The sequence below is a fragment of the Puma concolor genome, chromosome A3, assembly GCF_028749965.1.
Source record: "Puma concolor isolate L17-30 chromosome A3, mPumCon1.1.hap2, whole genome shotgun sequence".
NCBI lineage: Eukaryota > Metazoa > Chordata > Mammalia > Carnivora > Felidae > Puma > Puma concolor.
In genome coordinates, this window is record NC_141669.1 from 116732086 (window position 1) to 116755729 (window position 23644).

At 44.4% G+C, this 23644-nt stretch overlaps 1 protein-coding gene across 1 annotated transcript; it reads left to right on the forward strand.

Moving 5' to 3' along the window:
• The first annotated feature begins 242 nt into the window (after window positions 1–242).
• Window positions 243–22635, forward strand: DYNLRB1 (dynein light chain roadblock-type 1). The gene is given in 9 exon segments (XM_025931824.2): window positions 243–425; window positions 625–727; window positions 730–803; window positions 806–907; window positions 909–1007; window positions 1009–1047; window positions 9161–9236; window positions 15787–15954; window positions 20606–22635. Coding segments are annotated over 9 exon segments (888 nt in total). The 3' UTR covers window positions 20650–22635.
• The last annotated feature ends 1009 nt before the right edge of the window (window positions 22636–23644 follow it).

Here is a 23644-nt window from a genome sequence, read left to right on the forward strand (position 1 = left end):
AAACAGAGATGTAAAGTGGCTTCTCCAAGGTAACCCAGGGGGTGGGGCTGAGCTTGGGAGTCCTAAACCTGCATACTCCCAGCTCAGCCCTGACCACTCCATCTGAGAACCTGCCTGGAATATTTCCAAGGGGGTCGCTCTGAAGACCCCAAAGACACCTGACTCCAGTCCCACTCCCCGACTTTACCATGCGTTGGGCGCATTTTGGCTCAGCGACTCACTTTGCCTTAATCAGGGCACAAATGGGGTCTCAGCAACACCCCTTCCTTGCCTTCACACTCGCCCACAACCGTCCACCCAGGATTTCCGGCGCCATCTCAGACCTCGGTGGAGAGTTGAAAACCTCTTCTGACACCATCTTTTGGCACAGGAGTTGGGAATTTTCCACAGCTAAAGCGTTCCTCTGCTTTTCACTATGGGACAGGGCCTGGCAAATTCCTTATGAGCCCTGGGGGAGCTGACTAGACCCGCCCGGCCGTCAGTCCCACGCTGGGTCCTGGTAGGCTCTCGGAGCTGTCCGTTTTGACAGGGTGTTGTGCGCAGGCGCGAAAGGTACCGGGACTGGGCTGAGTGCCGGGGTCGCGGAGCTACTGGATCGGTCAGAGATGGTGAGTGTCTGCCTAGAGCTTGTGGTTGGTGGCCGCAGGGTGGTCGAGTACGACCGCCCACCACCCTGCGTCTAGCCTTCCATTCTCTGGGGTCGTCTCAGAGTGCCGGGCTGGGAATCCGCGGGCCGGGGCGGGGCCGGACCCCAACTGACTGGAGGACGGAACCCGGGCAGCGCGGGCCTCGAGACCCGGACTGGGTACCGAGGGGACCGAGGCGGGGCCACTGGTCTCGCAGGCTCTTGACCGGAAGCGGGAGCTCGGGCCTCGGCAAGGGTCTGAGAGAGAGGGGGAGGCCAGCCGAGAGGCCCTTACAGTTTAGAGTCCTGGGCCTTGTAGCGCGATAACAATAACGATAAGGTTTCCTGGAAGCTTAATTTGTGTTCGACGCTGCTAAGCGCTTTACGTATTTTGGCTTTCCTCCTCACCACAGTTCTGTGAGGTAGGTACGACCATTATCCCCATTTGACATACTTGAAAGCTAAAGCCGAGTGAAACTAAATGCCTTCTCTTAGGAAATGGCGGAGGTTGATTTGAACCCCAGAAGCTTGATTGACACCTTTCTGTCCCTGTGGTTCTTTCGAGCGTCTGGGATTTGGTGCATGAATCAAACCGGCGGGGTCCACCCTTGGGCATCCCAAAGCGTTGCTGGCGGGAACTGTGTGGGCTCTTTATGACTTTATTAGTTTGTTTTCTCATGTTTTTAATCCTCCCGACTTGGGGAAACTTGAAAAGACTTATTAAATGTGAAATCAAAAATCTTATTTAAAAACCGTAAAACCCACAGGAAAAATTGAAAAGGAGAAAGGAACAGTGCCATGACCTAAAGGCAAGCACTTATAATTAGACATTTGTCTAGTCTTTCTGTCTTCAGCTTTCCTTTAATATAGTTTAGCTCCTACTAAATGTACAGTTGTGGTCTCGGCTTTTTTCATTTATTATTACACCACAAAGAATATGATTACATCACTAAAAACATGTAATGTTTCAAACATATGTAACTTTAAAACTGTAAAGAAAAATTTTAACAGATAATACCCGCAACACAGTAAAAACAATAATCTGAAAGGATCTAACTGAAAAATAAATCTCCCACCCAACCCTGACCCCTAGCCTTTGTCTCCAGAGTTGAAAGTTCTTTATATATCAACAGGCATGTATATGCTCCCTCTTTTTCTGACACAAATGGTGGCTTACTGCAACCTGTACCACGCTATTGTGTGTTTATACTCATGAAAACAAAACATATTTAGACGCACATTTTAACCAATTCAGGCATATCAAGTATATTGAAGCATGTAATGCAAAAAGTGTGTGAAGTACCTATCTCACACCCCTATGATGTGTGCCAACAACTGTTGGCATTTGGCTGTTTTCTTCTAGGTTTGATTAGTGCATAACCACATGTACATATAAGCTTGTTTATCACATGAAACTGGAACATACATGTTTCTACATATTAAGTTTACTTTAGGCTATATATAGAGAGAGAGATCTCCTGCAGCTTACTCTGTTCACTTAAAAATATCAAACATTTTTCCATGGCAATATATACAAATCTTTATTCTTTTTAAGGATTGTATGGTATTCCATTGCAGTATATATACATTTAGGTGATTTACAGTTTTCCACTCTAGACAGTTTTGCAGTAACTATTGTCTTTTTGTGTATGTGTGTGTGCTCATGCTAGTGTTTTATGTAGTGTTTATGGAGGATATAGGGTAGATTCCTAGAAGTGCTACTTCTGGCATCCATAGTTTAGTTTGGTAGAAAATGGGGCGCCTGGGTGGCGCAGTCGGTTAAGCGTCCGACTTCAGCCAGGTCACGATCTTGCGGTCCGTGAGTTCGAGCCCCGCGTCGGGCTCTGGGCTGATGGCTCAGAGCCTGGAGCCTGTTTCCGATTCTGTGTCTCCCTCTCTCTCTGCCCCTCGCCCGTTCATGCTCTGTCTCTCTCTGTCCCAAAAATAAATAAACGTTGAAAAAAAAAAAAATTAAAAAAAAAAAAAAAAAAGAAACTGCCAAATTGCTCTTTTTATGGTGATATAAAAATCATCCATAATTCTATCTAGTCTTACTCCACCACACAACTATTTTCAACTCTGTATGTTCTCCTTCCTCTTGGTTCACATATGCATATTTTTCAAGATGTACATTCTATTCTTTTTTGTTTTAGTATCCAAAGACATTGAACCTTGTTGCTACATCATCTTTGTGATGAATTCTTTTTAGTGACTGCATAATAGTAAAATAGTTGTACCATAATTTGACAAACCATTCCCCCTGGCATACGTTTGGGTTGCTTCTAACTCTTCATTAGTAGAGGTAATGATGTGATGAGTATTTCTGTATATGTAGAGTTTTTCTTCTGTTATGTTATGTTATGTTATGTTATGTTATGTTATGTTATGTTATGTTATGTTATTTTAGAGAGCACAAGGCAGGGGAGGGGCAGAGGGGAAGAGAGAATCTTAAGCAGACTCCACATTCCAACATGGAGCCAGATGGATGGCTTGATCCCACAACCCTGGGATGGGGACCTGAGCCGAAATCAAGAGTCAGACACTTAAATGACTGAGTCACCCAGGTGCCCCTGTTTTTCTTTTTGAAAAATTTAGATTATTTCCTTAGGAGAAATTCTCAGGAAAAGAATTTCTGAGGCCACTGGACCAACACACTTATGGGTCTTGCAGTAGTGTTGTTCTGTGGCTTTACCAAAAGGTCAGATTGCCTTTGTACCAGGTTTGCCATAACTGCCAGCATTTAAAAAGATACTCCAGCATTGCTATAATTTTTCATTTTTTTATTTATAGGAAACAGTGAACATTTTTCTGTATGGTTGTATTTTCTCTTAGGTGTATTTTTTACTAGTATCCTTTTGGCCCACTTAACTTTTACAACACCCAGTGCTCATCACAAGTGCCCACTTAACTTTTAGATTTTTTTTGTTTAAGCTTATTTATTTACTGTGAGAGAGAGAGAGAGAGCGCATGAGCAAGGGAGGGGCAAAGAAAGAGCGAGAGAGGGAATCCCAAGCAGATAGTGCAGAGGCCTACACAGAGCTCAATCTCATGAACCATGAGACCATGACCTGAGCCAAGATTGAGTTGACGCTCAACTGACCGAGCCATCCAGGCGCTAGACTTTCTATTTTTCTTAGTCATTTTGTATGATATTTTGGAATTACTCTTTTGTTATATCAGATGCACATGTTTTTCTGTCCTTTTGATTCATTTTTGTTTTATACAAATTAAAATGTTTATGCTTAGTAGTCAGATTGGTCACGGTTTCTTTGTTAACTATTTGCTTCAGATAGTTATTGCTACCAGGCTGAACTAACAAGTAATCCTGGAGTTTTACTGCTATTTGTTTTTCCATCTGTCAGCAACATGCACCTGGGAACTAAAGAACATACAGACACCCATGTTAGTAGTACCTACTACCCCGGATGCTGAGGATACCAGTTGGGCTCTCTCTAGGACAGGAAGTTGGAGATGTAAGTCAACCCTGGGGGACTGCATATCCAGTCAGATATTTCTGATACCAGTTGGCTAGCTCTGCAGAAACAACAAACTTTGAGCTAGGTGTGGCATGACTAGAGGTGGCATGACTGGGATGCCTGCCTAGGACTGTCCTTTCCCATCTGTAAATGTCCCTGTTTCTGCTTGTGGCTTTGGGGCATCATTTGTTTTTCTTCTTCGCTCTTTTAGGGCTGAACTTGTGGTTTGTTTTAAGCAGTTTCTCCTGAACCCAGGTAGGTAATTGGTGCCCTTGTCTCCTGGAGACCCCTCTAGACCTCATGGTCCCCACTCATCCAGGCCTAGCCCCATCCTGGTGGTTGGGGTCAAGTTGGAAAAGCTTTTCTCTAGTCTTACAGAAAACTATTTTTATTTAATTTGACTATGTAAAAATTTTTAAACTTCTGATTATTGAAGAAAATCAGAAGATTAAGTGAAAAAGGGAGGGAAGTGTAATTTATGTGATGGACAAAAGTCTAATGTTTCTAACATACGAAGTTTTTGAAAATCAATAGAAATGTGGAAAAAATCAGAAGACTCAAAATGGAGAGATGTAAATAGTAAAGTTCATTTCAACTTCACTGATAATTCTTAAAAATGAAAATAAGTTGACTTTCTGTTGTTATATGATTTGTGCATATCAGATTAGTAAAGAGTCGGAAAACATTGGCAATACCAGTCCTCTTTATTCCTTGAACATGCCAAACTTGTTCCCTGCACTGCTTTTGCTTTCAGTCCTTTGCCTGGAGTGCTCTTCTTTCTCATCATTTAGTTCTTGGCTTAAAGATTACATCCTCAGGTGTTCCTGGTACTAGCCAAAGTAGCATTCTCCTGCACCCTGCCCAGCCCCGTCCCTCTACCCTGCAGTAATCTTGGTTACTTGTTTTTTGAACATCTTTTTGCCAGAATGTGAGCTCCCTGAGGGCAAGGACCTTATCAGTTGTGGTCAGTGGTATATTCAGCTCTTCTCTTGACCTGCTACAGATCTTTGGGCAAAACTCTTCTTTCTGAATCTCCATTTCCTCATTGTAAAATGAAGATCATACTAACCACGAAAGGTTCAGATGAGAGAGGTGTCTGAAAACATTTATCCCAGTATCTGATCTACTGAGCAGGTCAATGCATAATTGGTGTGTTTCCTTTTTAAGAAGCCAGATCTCAGTGGCAGGTTCTCATTAAACTTAGGACCACCTAAACCCTAGCTCTTGTTTACCTTGGGTACTGTAAGGCCATGTCTCCCCTCCTATACTTAAAAAGGTTGATTTTTGTAAAACGTAGTTGTAGAAGTGATTTTTATTTGCTCATTAAGTATTTATTGAGTCTTTATGGTGCTGAATAGTGGGATTATAAAGTCTAGGTCCCTGTTCCTGGGGTGCTTTGGGTTTAGCACACAGATAGTTACATCTCATTGTGGTAAGTGCTGTGAAGGTGGGGTGCCAAGGGTGCCCAGAAGAGGGGCAGGAGGCTCATGAGTTGAGTCCAGAGAGCTGGGAGTTAGTTACATCAAGCAGTGAGTCAGGGAGAAAAGGTTGCTTCCTTCAGAGAGAGCAGCACAGGCCAGGGCCCAGACAGGCCGTGCTTGCCCCCTGCAGTCTTTTCTCCACATAGCAACCGGAGCCATTCTTTTGAAACAGATCTTGTCATTCCTCATGTCAGAGCCTGCTAGTGGCTCCCCATATCATCCTCATTAAAAACCGTTCATTGCTGTGGTCTTCCAAGCCCACTGAAATCTAATCTGACCATGGCTGCCTCTCTGATCTCTCTCATCTGGTCACCTGCTGCTCACTGCACTTCAGTCACACTGGTTCCTTTGAGCCCTGGAACATGCTATCTCAGGGCTCTTGTATTTGCTCTTCACATTGCCTGGAACACTCTCCCTAGAAATCCACATTAGCTCCCTCATTTTCTTCAGATCTCTACTCAACTATCACCTTAGTGAGGACTTTGCTGACACTTATTTAAAATTGCCATCAGTCCTTGCATTCCAGATGCCCCTTCCCTACTATATCTGACATTTATACTTCACTTATTTCTTTGTTTAATGTCTGCTCTTCCCTCCATGTCAGCTTCATGAAGGCATGGGTTTTTTGTTAGATTTTGTTCACTACAGCATCCCCAGACCTAAAACAATGTCTGGCACATAGAAGGTACCCATATACCTGAAGTGGGGCTGAAGTATAACAGTCATGAAATAATTCATCTTTTTCATTTCAGCCCCACTTTGTAGTCTCCAGGGGATATTTCAGACCTCTATTCTGACATCTTTGATTTTAGCTTTCTTTCCCTTCTCTAGGTTGATTGCAGATTGGCTGGGCTGTCGATGTTGAGTATGTCAGAGCCCTGTGGTCTCCATGTTAGAGATCTCTTTCTTGGATGCACGGAGAAGGGTTAAAAAATGTTTTTAAGTAGAAACAACATATGAGAAGAAAAAGAGTCTGTTTTGAAAAAAAAAAAAAAAAAAGAAGAAAGAAAACCTTATCTATAATTTCCTGCTCTCAATGTGGCTTTTATTTTTTTCAAAGTCCTAACTCTCTGATTTTTTTTTTTTTTTTTCAACGTTTATTTATTTTTGGGACAGAGAGAGACAGAGCATGAACGGGGGAGGAGCAGAGAGAGAGGGAGACACAGAATCGGAAACAGGCTCCAGGCTCTGAGCCATCAGCCCAGAGCCCGACACGGGGCTCGAACCCACGGACTGCAAGATCGTGACCTGGCTGAAGTCGGACGCTTAACCGACTGCGCCACCCAGGCGCCCCATCTCTCTGATTTTTTTTAATGTTTTTATTTATTTTTGAGAGAAAGAGAACGAGCTAGGGAGGGGCAGAGAGAGAGAGGGAGACACAGAATCCAAAGCAGGCTCCAGGCTCTGAGCTGTCAGCACAGAGCCCAATGTGGGGCTTGAACTCACGAATGGTGAGATGACAACTTGAGCCGAAGTCAGACGTTTAACCAACTGAGCCACCCAGGCGCCCCCTAACTCTCTAATTTTCATATGGTTGCCATCATCAAGCACTTTATTTTTGCATTTTAGCTGCTTTCACTTAATGTTATGTCATACTTTTGTGGTGTTATAAATATTCTGATCACCATTGTTATTTTTGTGTGTTAAATTCGTATGAATGGACATTCCATTGTTTATTTGGCTTTTTTTCCTAATGATTGGGCATTTTTGGCTCTTTCTACTTTTTGCTACTGCAAGGTGTCACTGCAGTATTGTTGTATTCTTCCTTTAAGTTATTTCCTTAGGATGAATTTCAGGAAAGTTACCAGGTCAGGTTGAGTACTGTGTAATATTTACCACTATCACACTTTACCCCTCCTCTCCAGAATAGCACTTAATAGGAGCTCAGTGAAAGTCTGTTGAATGAATTATGACCTCATACATGCATGACCCATTACATTGTACTCAAATCCACAGAGCTAGCCCTGTCCTTTTACCCAGGCTCCAGATTTATGAGGCTTTAGGCTATTTGCCATTTTGTAGGAAGAACTTGTTTGCCCTTCTCTCCAGCATTTGAGTATTCTTATATCATTGGGGAGTGGGTGGTAGTGACTGGATTGTCAGTCTTATGCCTACTAGAAAAACAATACTTCATTGTGCTATGTCCATCTACTGTTTAGAAGCTCCTCCTCTTCAGGCCAACCCATTAGCCCTTGGGGGTGGGGAACCACTTTTTTTAGGCGGATGGAGCCTCTGTTTTCAACATAGTCCCAACTCAGCCTTTGAGTAGCTTCTGACTGGATTCTGGACCTGTCTGGAAGGAGCCTCCTAAAAACAAGCACACTTGAAGGCCAGTTTCCATCCACAGAAACAGGCGCAGTTCAGTTAAGCAGCTGTTTATTGAGCACCTAACTCTGCAGAGCATTGTAGAAACTCTAAGTAAACCAGTACCTAATGCATTTCTAGTCAAGAGCTTGGGGAGTCAGAAATGGGCAGACTCCCCTGAGTTGAGGATCAGTAAAAGCTTCATGGATGAGGTGATGTCTTAAATGGCCTAGAAGAATTTGTTGGATTTCTTTGTTAGGGTAAAAAAGATGTAGAGATAGGTATGGGAATGGAGATGGAGAGTTGAAGGAAAGGTAAAAGAGATAGGAGTGATCATATAGAAAGCCTGGCATGGCAGAGTGAGGACCCAAATGCCATGTGCTAGTTTCTGGAGAATCAGGATTAATGAGCCCCTTCCCCAGGCTGTGTGCCATGTGTTACACTCTCAGATGCTAGCTTATTAAGTCACTGAATTTATCCTCATGGTGTTAGAGCAAATACTTGGTGCCCTGGAAGAGACAAGCGACATGCGCTCAGGGAATCAGAAAAGACTGTTTATTTCGCACCGGTGCCAGCCCAGCAGAGTCACCTCCAAAGCCTGAGCCCCGAACTTTGGCATCAGCCTTCTTTTATGGTTGGGATGGTAGGAGGTTGAGAGACAAAAGAAAAAGGGGAGGGGGCACTTATCAGTGGTGCTCTGCAGGCAGTTGGTGGAGGCAGAAAGCAAGTAAGATCATGGAAGCCAAAAGCATGCAAAAAGGGAGTATCCAGCCACAGACATCTGACTGGCCCTTTGTATCTTGTTTTTACTAGCTTTTCTTCTCAATGGAGTCACTTTTCTTCTTTAGAATGTTTTCAGTTGTGCTGTTTGGGCCACAAGTGACAACTTAGTCCTCTTCCTGTTAAGACACCACTGTTTGGGTTTTTTTCAAATCACCAGAGTCCTTTCCTAAGGTGTACCAAATATGTGAGTCATGGATGCCTCTATACTCCAAGAATGGTATTTATATTCTGCTCCCAAACAGCTAAGCAGGGAGGGAAAATAGTGCCTGATAGGCAAAGGGCCTGGAGTAGCCCCGCCCCATGCTGGGGTTTAAGTGCTGGAAATGGCCTAGGGACCACTCCGAACAAGCCTGGGGGCTTTGAGGAGGTGCCTAGTACCTGGGTGTTGTTTGTTATTGGAAGACAAATATATGATTCATTTGCCAGGAGTGTGAGGGAATTAATCCAGTCTTACTGGCCCTTCTTAACTTTGGTCTTGTTCTCTCTGGCAGGCAGAGGTGGAAGAGACACTGAAGCGACTTCAGAGCCAGAAGGGAGTACAGGGAATCATCGTGGTGAACACAGAAGGTACCCCCTCCCTTTGGCTATGACCTGCACACAGGCAGACCCCCAGAAAACAGCCCAAATACAGCCTGACACTGTTTACTAAGCCCCTTCATGTATGGGATCTAATTTTTACCCTTTTTAAAACATTTCCAGTGTCCCAGCACTATAGTTGGAATTCCAAAGTTTAAAAAAGTAAAAATTCACTCAGTCCCACTGCCCTAACAGATCATACTTTTTAATGTGCCATGCTTTTTTTTTTAGCCCTTGTACAGGTATGTCTTCTCTTACTCTTTTTGCATGTTTATTCATGAGGTTGTTTTTTGGCTTTTTTCCTTCATAATTTACATGACCAAATTTTTTAACTACCAGTTCAATGTTTATCAGACATCCCCCATTTATATTGTTTCTACTTTTTAAAAAAGTTTTTTATTTATTTTGTGTGTGAGAGACAGAGAAAAAAAACGCAAGTTGAGGAGGGGCAGAGAGGGAGAGAGAGAATCCCAAGCAGTCTCTGCACCATCCGCACAGAGATACATGTGGGGCTCGAACCCACAAAAACTGTGAGATCATGACCTGAGCCAAAATCAAGAGTCGGATGCTCAACCAACTGAGCCATTTAAGTGCCAGGGGCCCCTCTACTTTTTTTTTTTTTTGAAGTAAACTCTACCCATAGTGTGGGGCTCAAACTCATGACCCAGAGATCAAGAGTCACATGCTCTACCGACTGAGCCAGCCAGGCACCCCTGTTTCTGCTTTTTTGCTAGATAATACTCTGGCCTATAGCTTTTCCCTCCTCTTCTATAGCATTTTTTTTTAAACATCCCAAAGAGTACAGTTACTAATTTTCCCAAGCTACGATGGACTAACATTTATCACATGCTTGTTTCATGCCAGGCCACAGGCTGGTGCTTTATAAACATATTGTTTCATTTGTCACATAAGGCAGCCCTGTTGTCTCCATTTTGTAGTGGAGAACATGGAGTCTAGACATTTAATTGATTTGCCTGCCATTACAGAGCCAAGGTTTCATTCCAAGTCTGTCTGAATGTACTTGCATTCTCATACACTGTACTGTGAAGGATCAGAGTAGCTGCTGGTCTGTGGCCCAGGCCATGCCCAGGGTCGGCCCGGCTGGGCTCCCCCGATCAGCGTTTAGTCAACTCTGATTTGTTTGGGACTTCTTGAGAGCCCTGCGTGGATACGTTATCATTCTAGGCCTTGTTTTTAGAAAGGGGAGAATTCTCAATAATGCCTACATAATAGAGCAAAATGAAAGTCATCAAGAAAGAAAAAGTGAAAGTGGCATGTCCTCAGAATATTGTTTTCCAGGGGTGTCTGGGTGGCTCAGTTGGTTAGGTGTCCAACTTCGGCTCAGGTCATGGTCTCACAGTTTGTGGGTTCGAGCCCTACATGAGGCTCTGCGCTGACAGCTCAGAGCCTGGAGCCTGCTTTGGATTCTCTCTCTCTCTCTCTCTCTCTCTCTCTCTCTCTCTCTCTCTTTCTCTCTCTCTCTGCCCCTCCCCCACTTGTGCACACTCTCTTTCTCTCTCTCTCTCTCTCTCAAAAATTAATAAACACTAAAAATTAAAAAAAGAAAATAAAAGAATATTGTTTTCCAAGGTACCTGGGTGGCTCAGTCGGTTGAGCATCTGACTCTTGATTTCGGCTCAGGTCATGATCCCAGGGTTGTGGTATCGAGCCCCACCTCATGCTCCATGCTGCTCATGGAGCCTGCTTTGGGGTTCTCTCTCTCCCTCTGCCCCTCTCCCCCACTCACACTCAGGCTTCTGTGTTCTTTTTCTCTAAAATAAAAGTTAAAAAAAAAAAAAATGTTGTTTTCCAAGTTGTCAGACCCTGGCCAGCCTAGAACTAGGCAGTACATGCTCTCCAGCTTTGTCAGACTCTAATTATACCCTGCAATCGAAGCAGGCAGCATGGTGGGAGCCCTCAGGACATTGTGGAAGCAGGTGCAGGTCCCAGTTCAAGTTTGCCACTGATCAGCTGGAGGACCTGGCACTTCCTCTTCCCCTCTTCAGACCTCAACTGCCATAAGTGGAATGGTTGATCGAGGTAGTTTCTTCTGGGTGTTTCTTACTCCAAGACCTAAAAGACCATTTGTGTATCACCCAGAGAGAGACTTTCTTCTTCTTGGACTGGACATTTTTTTTAAGTTTACTTATTTTTGCGAAAGAGAGCAAGAGTGAGCATGCACACTCAGTGGCAGGGCAGAGAGAGGAGACAGAGGATCCAAAGCAGGCTCCATGCTGACAGCAGAGATCCCAATTCAGGGCTCGAATTCACGAACCATGAGATCATGACCTGAGCCAAAGGCAGACACTTAACTGACTGAGCCTCCCAGGTGCCCCTTGGACTGGATATTTTTGACCCCAAATGGGTAGGGAACAGCTTCCGGGGTTGTTCCCCAAATGGGGAAGGAACAGGCCTCCATCAGTATTTGCAAACCACAACCTTCATTCTTACCTTAAAATGGTCTCAAAACTTGAGCTTTTTCATTGGGAAAATAGAGCCTCAACTGCTTACCTTTTGGATACTAATGAGCACTTCTTTTTCATAAACAAATGTGGCAGTATTGCCTAGTGACTAAGAATATAGAACACAGAACCAGACTGCGTACGTTTGAATCCTGCCTCTACTTATCAGATGTGTGATCTTGGGCTAGTCATTTAACCTTTCTGTTCCAGTTTCCTCATCTGTAAAATGTGGATAATTATACTACCTTCCAGGGAAGCTTTTAGAACAGTACCTGATGTATAGTAAATGCCATATAAATGTTAAAATTATCATGTGTATGTATTTATTTATTTTTAATTTGTGTCCCATTCACAGAGCTCCCACTTTAGTCCTCATTTACATTTCACACAGTGCCCCTGCCAGGCAGGGGTATTGCCCATTTTTCATATGAGAAACCCAGAGCTGATGACCTGCCCAAGGTCAGCCAACTGTGAATGGAGATGGTCAGAACTCACTGCTCTATAGAGCCTTTAAGCTTTCTGGAAGCTTCCATTAAGGATGATTAGTTAGGGGGGTGCCTGGGTAGCTCAGTCAGTTGAGCATCTGACTTCAGCTCAGGTCATGATCTCGCCGATCCCAAGTTCGAGCCCCGCGTTGGGCTCTGTGCTGACAGCTCAGAGCCTGGAGCCTGTTTCGGATTCTGTCTCTCTCTCTCTCTCTCTCTCTCAAAAATAAACAGTTAAAAAAAAAAAAGGATGATTAGTTAGGGATTCCTATTATCCCCTGTAGGGTTTTCCTACCCCCATAATTCAACTCAGGGGCCTCTTCTTGCAGGATGCCTTTCCTGATCACTCCAGTCCAGACTGATTGCTTTTGGCCCTGAACTCATGACACACCCTTATCCTAGTCACTTGCCAAACACCTGCCACTAGCTCTTGACTTCTCTGAGTTGGCCATATTTAACTGTTTCACAATAAAAGTGTGAATTTAAGCAAAATTGCCAAGAACTTAAGGAATATTTCATTCCATTTGTACCTGGTCAGACCACCTGCCATCTTCTGCTGCTACCACACGGGGCAACATAAAAGACTCAAATGTGTAAGCTTCATGAGGTTAGAAATTTGTCTCTTGTGTTCACTACTGTATCCCCAGTACCTAGAACAATGTTGACATGTAGTTGGTGCTTAATAAATAGTAGTCCCCCCACACACCTTGTCTGTGGTTTGGGGGGGGGGGTACATTCCAAAACCCCCAGTGGATGCCTGAAACCGGGATAGTACCCAACCCTATGTACACTGTGGTTTTTTCCTACATGTGCACACTTGTGATAAAGTTAAATTAGTAAATTAGGCACAGTAAGAGGTTAACAATAACTAATAGTAAACAACTATAACACTATACTATAATAAAAGGTGAATATGGTCTCTCTCAAAATATCGTATTATACTGTATTCACCCTTCTTGGGATGATGTGAGATGATAAAATTGCCTACGTGATGAAATGAAGTCAGGTGAATGACATACAGGCATTGTGACGTAGTGGTAGGCCACTGTTGACCTGATCAGGAGAATCATCTGCTTTCAGACCAGAGTTGATGCAGGTAACCAAAACCATGGAAAGTGATACCGCAGATAAGGTGAGGGGCTACTGCCTCTGTTAAATATTGTTAATGTTCTTTATTGTTGATTGATGAGGCTGGGTTTGGTGGGAATATCTGGTTATACAACTTTGGTCTTGACAGATCTGAGCCCCAGGTTAGAAATCCTGCTCCCTTGTGACCAGCTACTTCTGCAGAGTGCACAGTCCCAATTTGTAAAGGAAGAAGCTTGAAGCAGGCGACCTAATCATTAGGCTATCTTTGAGATGTCTGCAGTTCTGACACTGTCTGAATCTGGACTTAATCTCTTATCCTTATTTGAAATTCTCCCCAGTTTTGGTCCCTGTTCTGCCCCCTCACCACCTCTAATGTTTTCTTTTGTTTTTAAAGTGAGCCATCAAGTAGTTTCTTGTCTCCTTCATACACCTCTCACTTAGTAGAAATGTGATAAAAATCATGACAGTATTTGAATTGCTGAAAGAAGCCCTTGAGAGCACTCATTTGTCACCAGCAATAAATGCTTAATGGAGTCTCTTTAAGGACAATGGTGAGTGTAGCAGACCTGGTCCTGACCCCCAGGAAGCTTATAGTCATAATGATCACTTCCATAATGGTGAGGTGTCAAACTCCAAAGAAAATGCTCCAAAGGAAAATCATGTGGGATGGTAAAATAGGGGCATTGGCCACATCTGGGGCTGGGTAGATACACCAGAAAATGGAAACCTGAGGAATCAGTGGGAATCACAAAAGAATGAGGAAGGAAGGAAAGTTCCAGGCAGAGAAACCTGAAAGAAGGTGGCCTTGTGGTATATAAGAAGAGAAGGATAAGAGGTTTGATCATGCAGACTTTGCCAGGCCTTGATACTGGCCCTTCAAGTACCCTGGGTGGGGATGGGATTTATTGTGTGGTGATGTTGATAACAAATCAACATTTATTACATTTGTACTCTCTTTCCTAAATATTCTTAAATGAATTAGCCATATTTAATCCTCACAGCACAAGTATCATTTTACAGATGAAGAAATAGAGTTTTAGGTTAAGTCACATGTCTGAGGCCACATAGCTATGAAGAGACAGAGCCCAGGGTATTTGTCCAGGTCAGAGTTTCTACTCAGTCATCACCATAGCTGCTCATAGGCCATCCTCGGGAAAGTCCGCTATGAAGTGAGGTCTCCAGGTGCCCTGGTGGACACATTGTTGTCATCCAGGATCCAGTAGCAGCGCTAGTGATCTAGTCCTCGTCCCTTAGCATATGTGCTGCCGAAGCAAGCACCCTCTCGTCCCTTAAAGGCAAGTGATCACTATGGTCTGTCTTCATGACTTCACTTCGCTCAAAGCAGTCTCTCTGACTCAGCTGCCTCTCTTGCCACTATGTCCTCTTCTGCCCAATCTCGTGTTCCTGCTCCCTAAGAAGAAAAGATTGGGCCAGTTTCTTGCCACCTGTGAGAAGGCCTGAGGCTGATTGCCTTTGGCCAGTCTTTAAGCTGGTCACTTGTGGGCCAGATCAGCAGGGTTGTCAGCCCCCAAATCTAGCCACTTACATGTGAGGAGCCACTTGTGCCATATTCCCCACAAGTGCCTGTCAGCTGTGGGCACTTAAGGCCTCCTCATTGGAACCTGCTAATATGTCACGGTGATTCATAGATACCTGATGATTTAGTTGTGTCCTGAGGTGGCTCAGGCTGAGCCCGATTCTTCACCTCCATGACAATAGGCACTGTCTAGTAAAAGAGGTCCATTTAATAGTTCATTGCAAGAAAACAATCCTCAAAACAGAAAAGGCTTCGTACACAATGGTGTTCGCTGCTTAGTAATTAAGTAAAAAAATCCAGCCTATGTACCAACAATAGAGGAATGATTAACTCTGTGGAAGGTCCATTTGTGGGCTCTTTGAAAGCAATAGCAATGCTGTTTACAAGTGTATATGCAGACAGAGAAACAGGCTTAAATTTGAGGGGCACAATCATGTGTATAGACAATGTGTTTACAACTGGGCCCAAAGCCTCCATTGGTGGGAACTGGATCAAAACACTAGAGATGGTAATGTCTTGGCACAAGCTGACCTTTTTCTTCTTCCTACTTTTCAATATTTACCAATTTGGAAGAGCTGCCCTCCTTGTTCAGGTTCTAAATGTTCTGAATGATAGTCTCTCCTTTTATTGCTAGAAGCCAGTCAAGACAGTGCCAAGAAAAGAGGAACCCAGCAGCAGAGCCCACAGGCCTACATTTGAATCCTAGCCCCACTGCTTATCTGCTGTGTGACCGCTCAGAGCTTCTGTTGCTTCATTGGCGAGTGAAGATGGTGATACCACCCCCAGAGTAGTTCTGGGGACTGGCACTGCCATAGTTAAAGTGCTCAGCACTGTGCCTGTCAAGCCCTCAGTAAATACTGGCATTGATTGTTAACTGTCAGTCCAGTACTCTTGAATTAAGGGTGCAGTGTTGGGAGCTGGGCAGAAAAGGGCTTTCAACATCCTGTTCAGTCTCTGCTCTCCCTCAGGCATTCCCATCAAGAGCACCATGGACAATCCCACCACCACACAGTATGCCAACCTCATGCACAACTTCATCTTGAAGGCCCGGAGCACCGTGCGTGAAATCGACCCCCAGAATGACCTCACCTTTCTTCGAATTCGCTCCAAGAAAAATGAAATTATGGTTGCACCAGGTAAGAGGTCTTCCGTATTCCCACTTGGGAGCAGACTGTCACAGCATATTCTGTGCCGCTTATCAGGAAGGCTTGGCACATTGCTGTCTCCACAGGTGCCATGGAAAGGACTGAAGAGTTGAAGGTTCAGAGGTAATATGCCTCACTGCCTGGCCAGTCTCTGGTTGGCATCCCCAACAAATACTTATTCACTGTTACTCTAGACCAGACCCTGTACTAGATTCTAGGACACAGAGGGGAATCGTGATCTCATGAAACATAGAGGAAGGTATGATTAGGTCTTCCCAGAAGAGGGAACATTCGAGCTAAATCTAGAAGGCACAAGAAAGAGTGTAAGCAAGTTGGAGGGGTGGGAAAGCTGTGTTTGAAGGAAAAAGAATTTAGTGATTTAAAATTCAAAGCATAAGGTAAAAATACATACAGTCATTTTATCCTTGAAAAAAAGTTAAATTGCCCACTTCTAAAGTATAGTCCTAGGATGCCAGGGTGGCTCAGTAGGTTAAGCATCGACTTTGGCTCAGGTCATGATCTCACGGTTCATGAGTTCAAGCCCTGCATCGTGCTCCCTGCTGTCAGCACAGAGCCTGCTTTGGATCCTCTGTCTCCCTCTCTTTCTGCCCCTCCCCCTCTCTTGCTCGCTCTTTCTCAAAAATAAACATTAAATAAAGTCAGTCCATCCCTCAGTCCTGTCTTTCTGGGCCCCGTATGGTCAGCTTTTCCTCCAGCATTGGAACAGATTGCTGCTTTTGTTTCTCATGCAGTGCTTGGTCTGCATTTAGGAGCTGTGCGTACAAACAGTACCTGTGCCTTGAGGATCATTTGCACATGATGAGATGCTCCTCCTGGGAGAAGCCCACAAGGACTGGGACCGCAGGAGGGAATATCAGGGCCACCTGTCCCGGCCTACATCACCTCACTCACATTTACAGACTGGGGTGGTAGACAGATTGATTTTCCAGGACTATTTTTATATTGTTTCTTCTCTCCCTCCCTCTGTCTTTGTTGGGTGAGCCACATAGTTGTGAGTGTGCAGGAGTTAGGTGTGCACGCAATGATGCTTGTATAGCTCATCTAGGCCATCAGTATATGTGTATGAAGAAAGAGAGGTAGGACATTTGGTCAAGAGGTGTCAAACACCAAACTCAGCTGTGTGGACTTGACCCTGTGAGAGTTCTAAAGGCAAGAAGGTGGTATGATTGTGACTGGGTTCTAGATGAAGGAGGGAAATAGGGAGGCTAGGGATGCTGAAGGTCCTTGGGCTTGGCTTGGCAACACAAGTGGCAGGGAGGCTGGCTGCAGAATTCTGGAGTAACTTGATGTGGGGTCAGCCACCCAAGTAGCAGAGCAATGTTGGTTCTGTTCCCAAGCCTGTTCTGGCCCAGTTCTGCTACTTGAAAGGATACAAAGGAGAGAACCATTGACTGAGTCACAGGGGCCCACAGTCTCCCTGGGACACTCCCTAGAGGGGTGGGGACAGAGCTGGTTGATAACAGAGAACATAAGATCACTTCAGTGGCATTTATTCCAAAAACATGCCATACACTGTGTATCAGTTTAATCAGTGTCTAATGCATCACTTGCCAACCTATTATGATGCTCTGGTTCTGTGAGGAAAACCAGATTGCAGCAGACAGAAGCTATTTCCCCTTGAGTGTGACTTTACATCAACCAAAGTCTGAACCCCGATTTCCACATCTGTAAAGCATCAAGTAGAGTATCACACTGCTCTCGTCCCCTGAGACACCCCATTGATTGAGGGGTCGGCTTTGGGTGAGGCAGAAAGGCTCAGAAATATTTGAACTCAGATCCGTCCCAAGATTTCATGTTGTATGGCTACACAAACCTCCACATCCCTAAAAGTTAGGCTAGGAATGGTCTCTGTTGACCCTGTGTGTCAGAGTAGACTTTGTGCCCACGTGAGGGCACACATTGTGAGGCAAAGACAAATGATGTGGTTTCCAAATTAGATTCTCCATGGACAATTTCTCTTGACTTAAAGCTTCTGAGAATGTCTCCTCTGGACCCACAGAGTCATCTGGAAGCTCCTGACTGTCCATTCTCAGCTTGGCTGCAAAGGCATCTTCAACTTGCCCTTAAGGACCCAAAGGCATTCAGAGTTAACGGGTGTAGTTGCTACTTGAGTCCAGGATTGGCAACTCCCACGTTAGAGGTTCTTCTTGGGGTTCACAGGCCCAGAAGCCTCCCAGCCCTGTCAGTGGAGGTGAGGATGGAGTGGCTGGACCCTTCCTAAGCAACACACAGAGGCCTGCAGGGAGGATGTGCACACCCTCTCACTCTCACTTGCTCGCTCACTCTGTCTGACACTCACACTCTGACAGTGCCTCACATTCCTTTATACTGGAGAGGTGTGTGACTTCTTGAGGTTGCCTTAAACACAGTGAAAGTTCCTTCTGAACACCCTCACCACCTCTCCAGCCATCCTGCTGCTACCAGTGCTCCATCTTGCCTTTTTATTTAGCCAACCAGCCTGCTTATCTGTATTTTAAGTCTGTCTCCCCGCCTACACAGTTCCAAGAGGACAGAGATTTGTAAGCACATAGTATACATTTAACACATAATTGATTAATAAATATATGAATGACTCCCTAGATCTCCCTCCATTGTTGACACCCCACTGTGGGAGTAAGAGGTGGGGTCACCAGTGGGGGATGAGGGTCAGGAATGTCTGTGGGACATGGTATTTAGGATGAAAACCAATGATTTGATACCTTGACACACCCACTTTGATATGGCAAAAATACGTGGGGGGGAGGGGGGGCGGGGAGGGCAGGGCAGGAGCCTCTAAAGCATTAGAGCCAGAATGCCTTAGGATTTCCGCAGAGCACAAGCCCCACAGGGACAGCCCCCAGCCTAGAACAGGCCTAGTTGCCGCATGTTTGAGGTGGGTCCTTCTGAGACTGTAATTAGCACCCCACCCCACACCTTGGGAACAACTTGGAGGAGCGCTGCCCAGGAAGGAAGTCCACTGTCCCCTTCTTCCACCTCATCTTTCTCGTTGATCAGACTGAGAAGCTGCCTCCCAGACCACAAATAGCAAAGATAGTTTCAGACCGTCTGGCCCTCCATATGTGTACCAAATTTCATCCCATCCTGGCCAAGAATAGCCCATGTGAAAAGACTAAAAAAACAGACTTTGGTTTTCATTTATTAACCTAACTAATATAAAGCCAAGTTAATGCAGCATAATCAAGCTTTAACACTCTGCTTCCCACAAAGCTCTTATAGTGATAGTATTGAATTTAGAGTTTGATTATTTGGAAAAAAGACTCTAGTATTGCTAATTGTGTCTCTTTCTCTTGGTGACTTGTTAATTATTTCTGTTTATATTTTTAAGTGATTTAACTTATACAGATTACTTAGCCATGAAATTATTATTAATCTTGTAAAATCTGTTTCCTCCTATCTGCAACAGTCTGTTGTCATGGGAAGAAGCAAACTTTAGGCTTGAATCAGCACACACAAAGCAAACAAGGCCAAGGTCCTGCCATTTCTCCCTTGTTCAGCAGAGGGCAGATCAGAAGCGTTCAGTGTTACCTGGGTCAAACCCAGCTAGCTACCTAGCTACCCAGCTCTGCATTTTTGCCTTGGCTTGGGCAAGTCATTTCACTCTCTGAGCCTCAATGAAATGGAAAACACTAGTATCTGTCTCACAGAGTGATTTACTGAGGTACCATATGAGAAGGGGTTGGCCCGGGGCTAGACACATGGAAGCCTTAGTAAATGTTTGTGGTTTGGTTAAGTGGGCAATGTTGAAACACCCTGCTTCTCCAATTTTTGTTTCTATGATATGAAGAGCAGTCAGGCTCACCCCTGAGAGCTTGGACTAGCTGTGATTTCATGTGGACATTCTTCCTTGCCGGGCTGGATCCCCAGAACTAGAATTGAGATACCTTTGGCTCCATTTGACCTGGTGCCCTTGAAATTTTCCTCATCCAGAAGATTCTTGAAGGCCAGCAGCTGAGCTTGTGATAGAACTGACATTAACCCAAAACCAGTAGGGTTGAGTTTGGAATTCCATTTTTGACACTAACTAGCTGGGTATTCCTAAACCAGTGGTTGTCCCAGAACTTGCAGCATCAGCATCACCTGGGAACTTGTTAAAAATGCAAATTATTTTAACCATCCTGTAATTAAAATTAAAAACCTAATTAAAATTAAAAACCTAATTAAAAATGCAAATTCTTGGGCTCCACTCCAGATCTACTAATCCAAAGGGCTAGGGATGGGGCCCAGCCCTGCCGGTGATTCAGATGCCCTTTCTTTTGAGAACCACTGCCATAAGCAATTCATTTAAAGTCTTTGAACCTGAGTTCTCCTACCCAGAAAACAGAGGTGATAATCCTACCTCCCTGTCAATACTGTGAAGATTAGAAAAGAGAATACATTGCAAGGCCAGGTAGGAGGAGGGGCTTGCTCTCCAGCAGCCACATCTACCGGAACCCTACCCCCACCCTCAGGGAAACTTGCAAGTTCATCTTCTGTTTCCCCAGCAGTTGGAAGTAGCCTGAGCATTGATGCTTTTTATTGTTTTTCTCCCCTTTTATGGTTGGTGATTGGATGATTTCCTTTCTAGTGTGTTTTCTCCCATTTTACATTTAGTGATTTATTTTTTCATTTTTCTCTTTTGCAGATAAAGACTATTTCCTGATTGTGATTCAGAATCCAACTGAATAAGCCACTCTCTTGGCTCCGTGCATCATTCCTTAATTTAATAGCCCCCAAGAATAATAATGTTAAGCATGTCAACCAACTGGCAGGTGGAAATCACCTTTGAGCCTACTTAGACCAGTCCAGTGACCAAAGTCATCAAAGTCGTCCCTCTGCTGGCCAGTCACCCTTGAGTTCTTGGGTGGGCCTTCTTTCCTCATCTCCAGATTTTGGAGCAAGAGCTTTGAGTAGTCCACACCCTGCTTCCTTCTGACCTTCAGCTCACTTTGTCACCCTTGGAAAAGGCTGTTTTTCTTTAACTAAAAATAACTGAAATGCTTACCCTGCTGTGTGTCTTTAAACACTAGGTTGAAAAGGCCTCTCTGCCTCTCTCTTCCTGTGTAATCACGTGGTCTAATTGCTGAGCCCCAGTGCTGCCTCTGGCCGAGATGGCAGATTGTGCCCATGGTTCAGAGAGACCTGCTCCTTACTGCACCTGTGGCCACACATGCTGAACTGAGTCTTGTTTATAACTGGTACCCTGGTTTCTGGGCCTCTTGTCCCTAGCCATCCCTCTCAACATTTCCCACTGCCACCAATGTTTTAAAAGGTTATTTTTTTCTACTACACTGGGGATAGGAAAGGAGTGATATTTGTTGAGTACCCAGAATGCACCAGGTATGTTACATACCTTGGCTTATATCATCCTCACAAAACGCTACAGACAGTGTGAAAGCCATATTAAAGATGAGGAAATTGGGGTCTAGAGAATGACTTGCCTTAGGTCTCACAACTGTGACAGAGTCTCAGACTCCAGAAACTGTTTTTTCTGCACCTTCTTCCGAGAAATCCCCACTGGTCCTGTTTACCTGAGTGACCACATCCTGGGTAAATGTGTGCCTTCCCTCAGACTCGTGTGTGGGTCCCAGAACATGCCTGCTATTCTGTGAGGCTCTGGGCCCCATCATCCGGTAGCACTCTGGGATTTTTCCCCTCAGAAACCACATGTATTTATTTTTTATTAGGTTTTTCTTTTTGTCTTTTTTGTTACCTTGGAAACAAGAGGGAAAAGATTGATAACTGTGTAGTATAAACTTTGAAATCATTGTCCTTCATTCGCCAAAAGTAACCTTTGTCTACAGTGGGTTCTTCCATCTAGCAAAAATATCTCTCTGAATTTTCCAGTGAAGTTTCCTTAATGGTGTCAGGGGAGTAAAAGATGTACCCTTGGGAGCCCAGGGGTGTAGTTCATAAGGGTTCAGCAAAATTTCTTCAAACACTCCCTTTTTAGTGAAAGATGATAGGGATTTTCCACTCCATAATATATCCATATTTGTCTTAATATGGCAGTAATCCTTTCAGATAGTTTTCCCCAAATCTCCAAGGAAAACTGATTTTCTAGGAAACCACAGCACGTTTGCCCTGTCCCTGTGGACTCAGGAAGAACACCTGAGGAGAGGGTGATTATAGGACCAGAGCAAAATGACCTTGGATCAGTATTGATTGATTTAAAGAAAGTGAGGTATAGTCACTGGTATCTTCTCTTTGTTCTCAGGCTTTTTTAGGCTGGAATCTAAGTTTCCTGTGTCCTGGCTTGAGTTTCTCCAAAAAGGATAATGGGGAAGACGGTCTGGTCAACTTAGATTATCTGGTGGCACAGTCTGATTTCTAGAAGAGGGAAGGGGCCCTGTCCCTGGGGAAGGAGGTGGTCTGGCTCCAGAGCAGGTCTTGAAGACCTCCCCCTCCTTTCTTCCCTTAGTCCTTCTCACACACCCTCTTGTTTGCCTTAAAGGATCCCCCAAGATCCTAAGGAAGGTTTAGGCTCAGTCTGGCTTTAGGGAAAACAAGATGACTCATGAACATCTGCCTCTGAGTCCCCTCGGCAATGGGATTTCTTTACACATGGGAAGCCTGCATTGGATGCACTCCAGTTTGTGATAACAATGTGTAGAACTCCCTGAACTCATCTTAAGATGTAAAAACTCTGATTTTTAATTAAAAATTTAAATGATGGTGGGGGCACCTGGGTGGCTCAGTCGGTTAAGCATCTGACTCAGTTTCAGCTCAGGTCATGATCTCATGGTTCATGGTTTTGAGCCCCTCGTCAGGCTCTGCACTGATGGTATGGAGCCTACTTGGGATTCTCTCTCCCTCTCTCCCTCCCCCTCCCCCACCCATGCTAAATAAATAAACTTAAGAAAAAAAAATTTTTTTTAAGTTTAAATGATGATAGAACATATGTAAATAGCCTGGAGTTTCTGTACTTAAAGTAGCAAATGTATGGGAATATAATACCTACTAAGGTTGGAAACTGACAACTACCCTGGGTGTGAAGGGAAGAACATCACTTCTGGGTTTCAGAAGTACATTTGCCAGTATAATATATGGATGTGCCCACTGCTAGCATTATGATTTTCAAAGATACAGAGAAGTTGAAATAATTATATACCTCCATTTAATTCTACAATTAACATTCTGCTACATTTCTATTATAACTACCCATTCCTTTATCCATCCTGTTTTTTGATGCATTTCAAAGGACAGCAGCAGACAGTATACACTCCTAAACACTTCAACATGTGTGCCAGTAACCAGTTTACCTTTTCTGGAGGGCGGGTAAGATTTACTTACAGTAAATGGCATATGACAAGGGCTTACACCAGCCAGCTGAGCCCCCTATTCAAGATCACCTCACCCTGGGGGCGCCTGGGTGGCGCAGTCGGTTAAGCGTCCGACTTCAGCCAGGTCACGATCTCGCGGTCCGTGAGTTCGAGCCCCGCGTCGGGCTCTGGGCTGATGGCTCAGAGCCTGGAGCCTGTTTCCGATTCTGTGTCTCCCTCTCTCTCTGCCCCTCCCCCGTTCATGCTCTGTCTCTCTCTGTCCCAAAAATAAATAAAAGTTGAAAAAAAAATTTAAAAAAAAAAAAAAAAGATCACCTCACCCTGAATGCTGTCCTGCTTCCCAGCCAGTCTCCACCCCTACTCCCCAGAGGCAACCCCTGTTCAGACTCCTTCAGGTATGA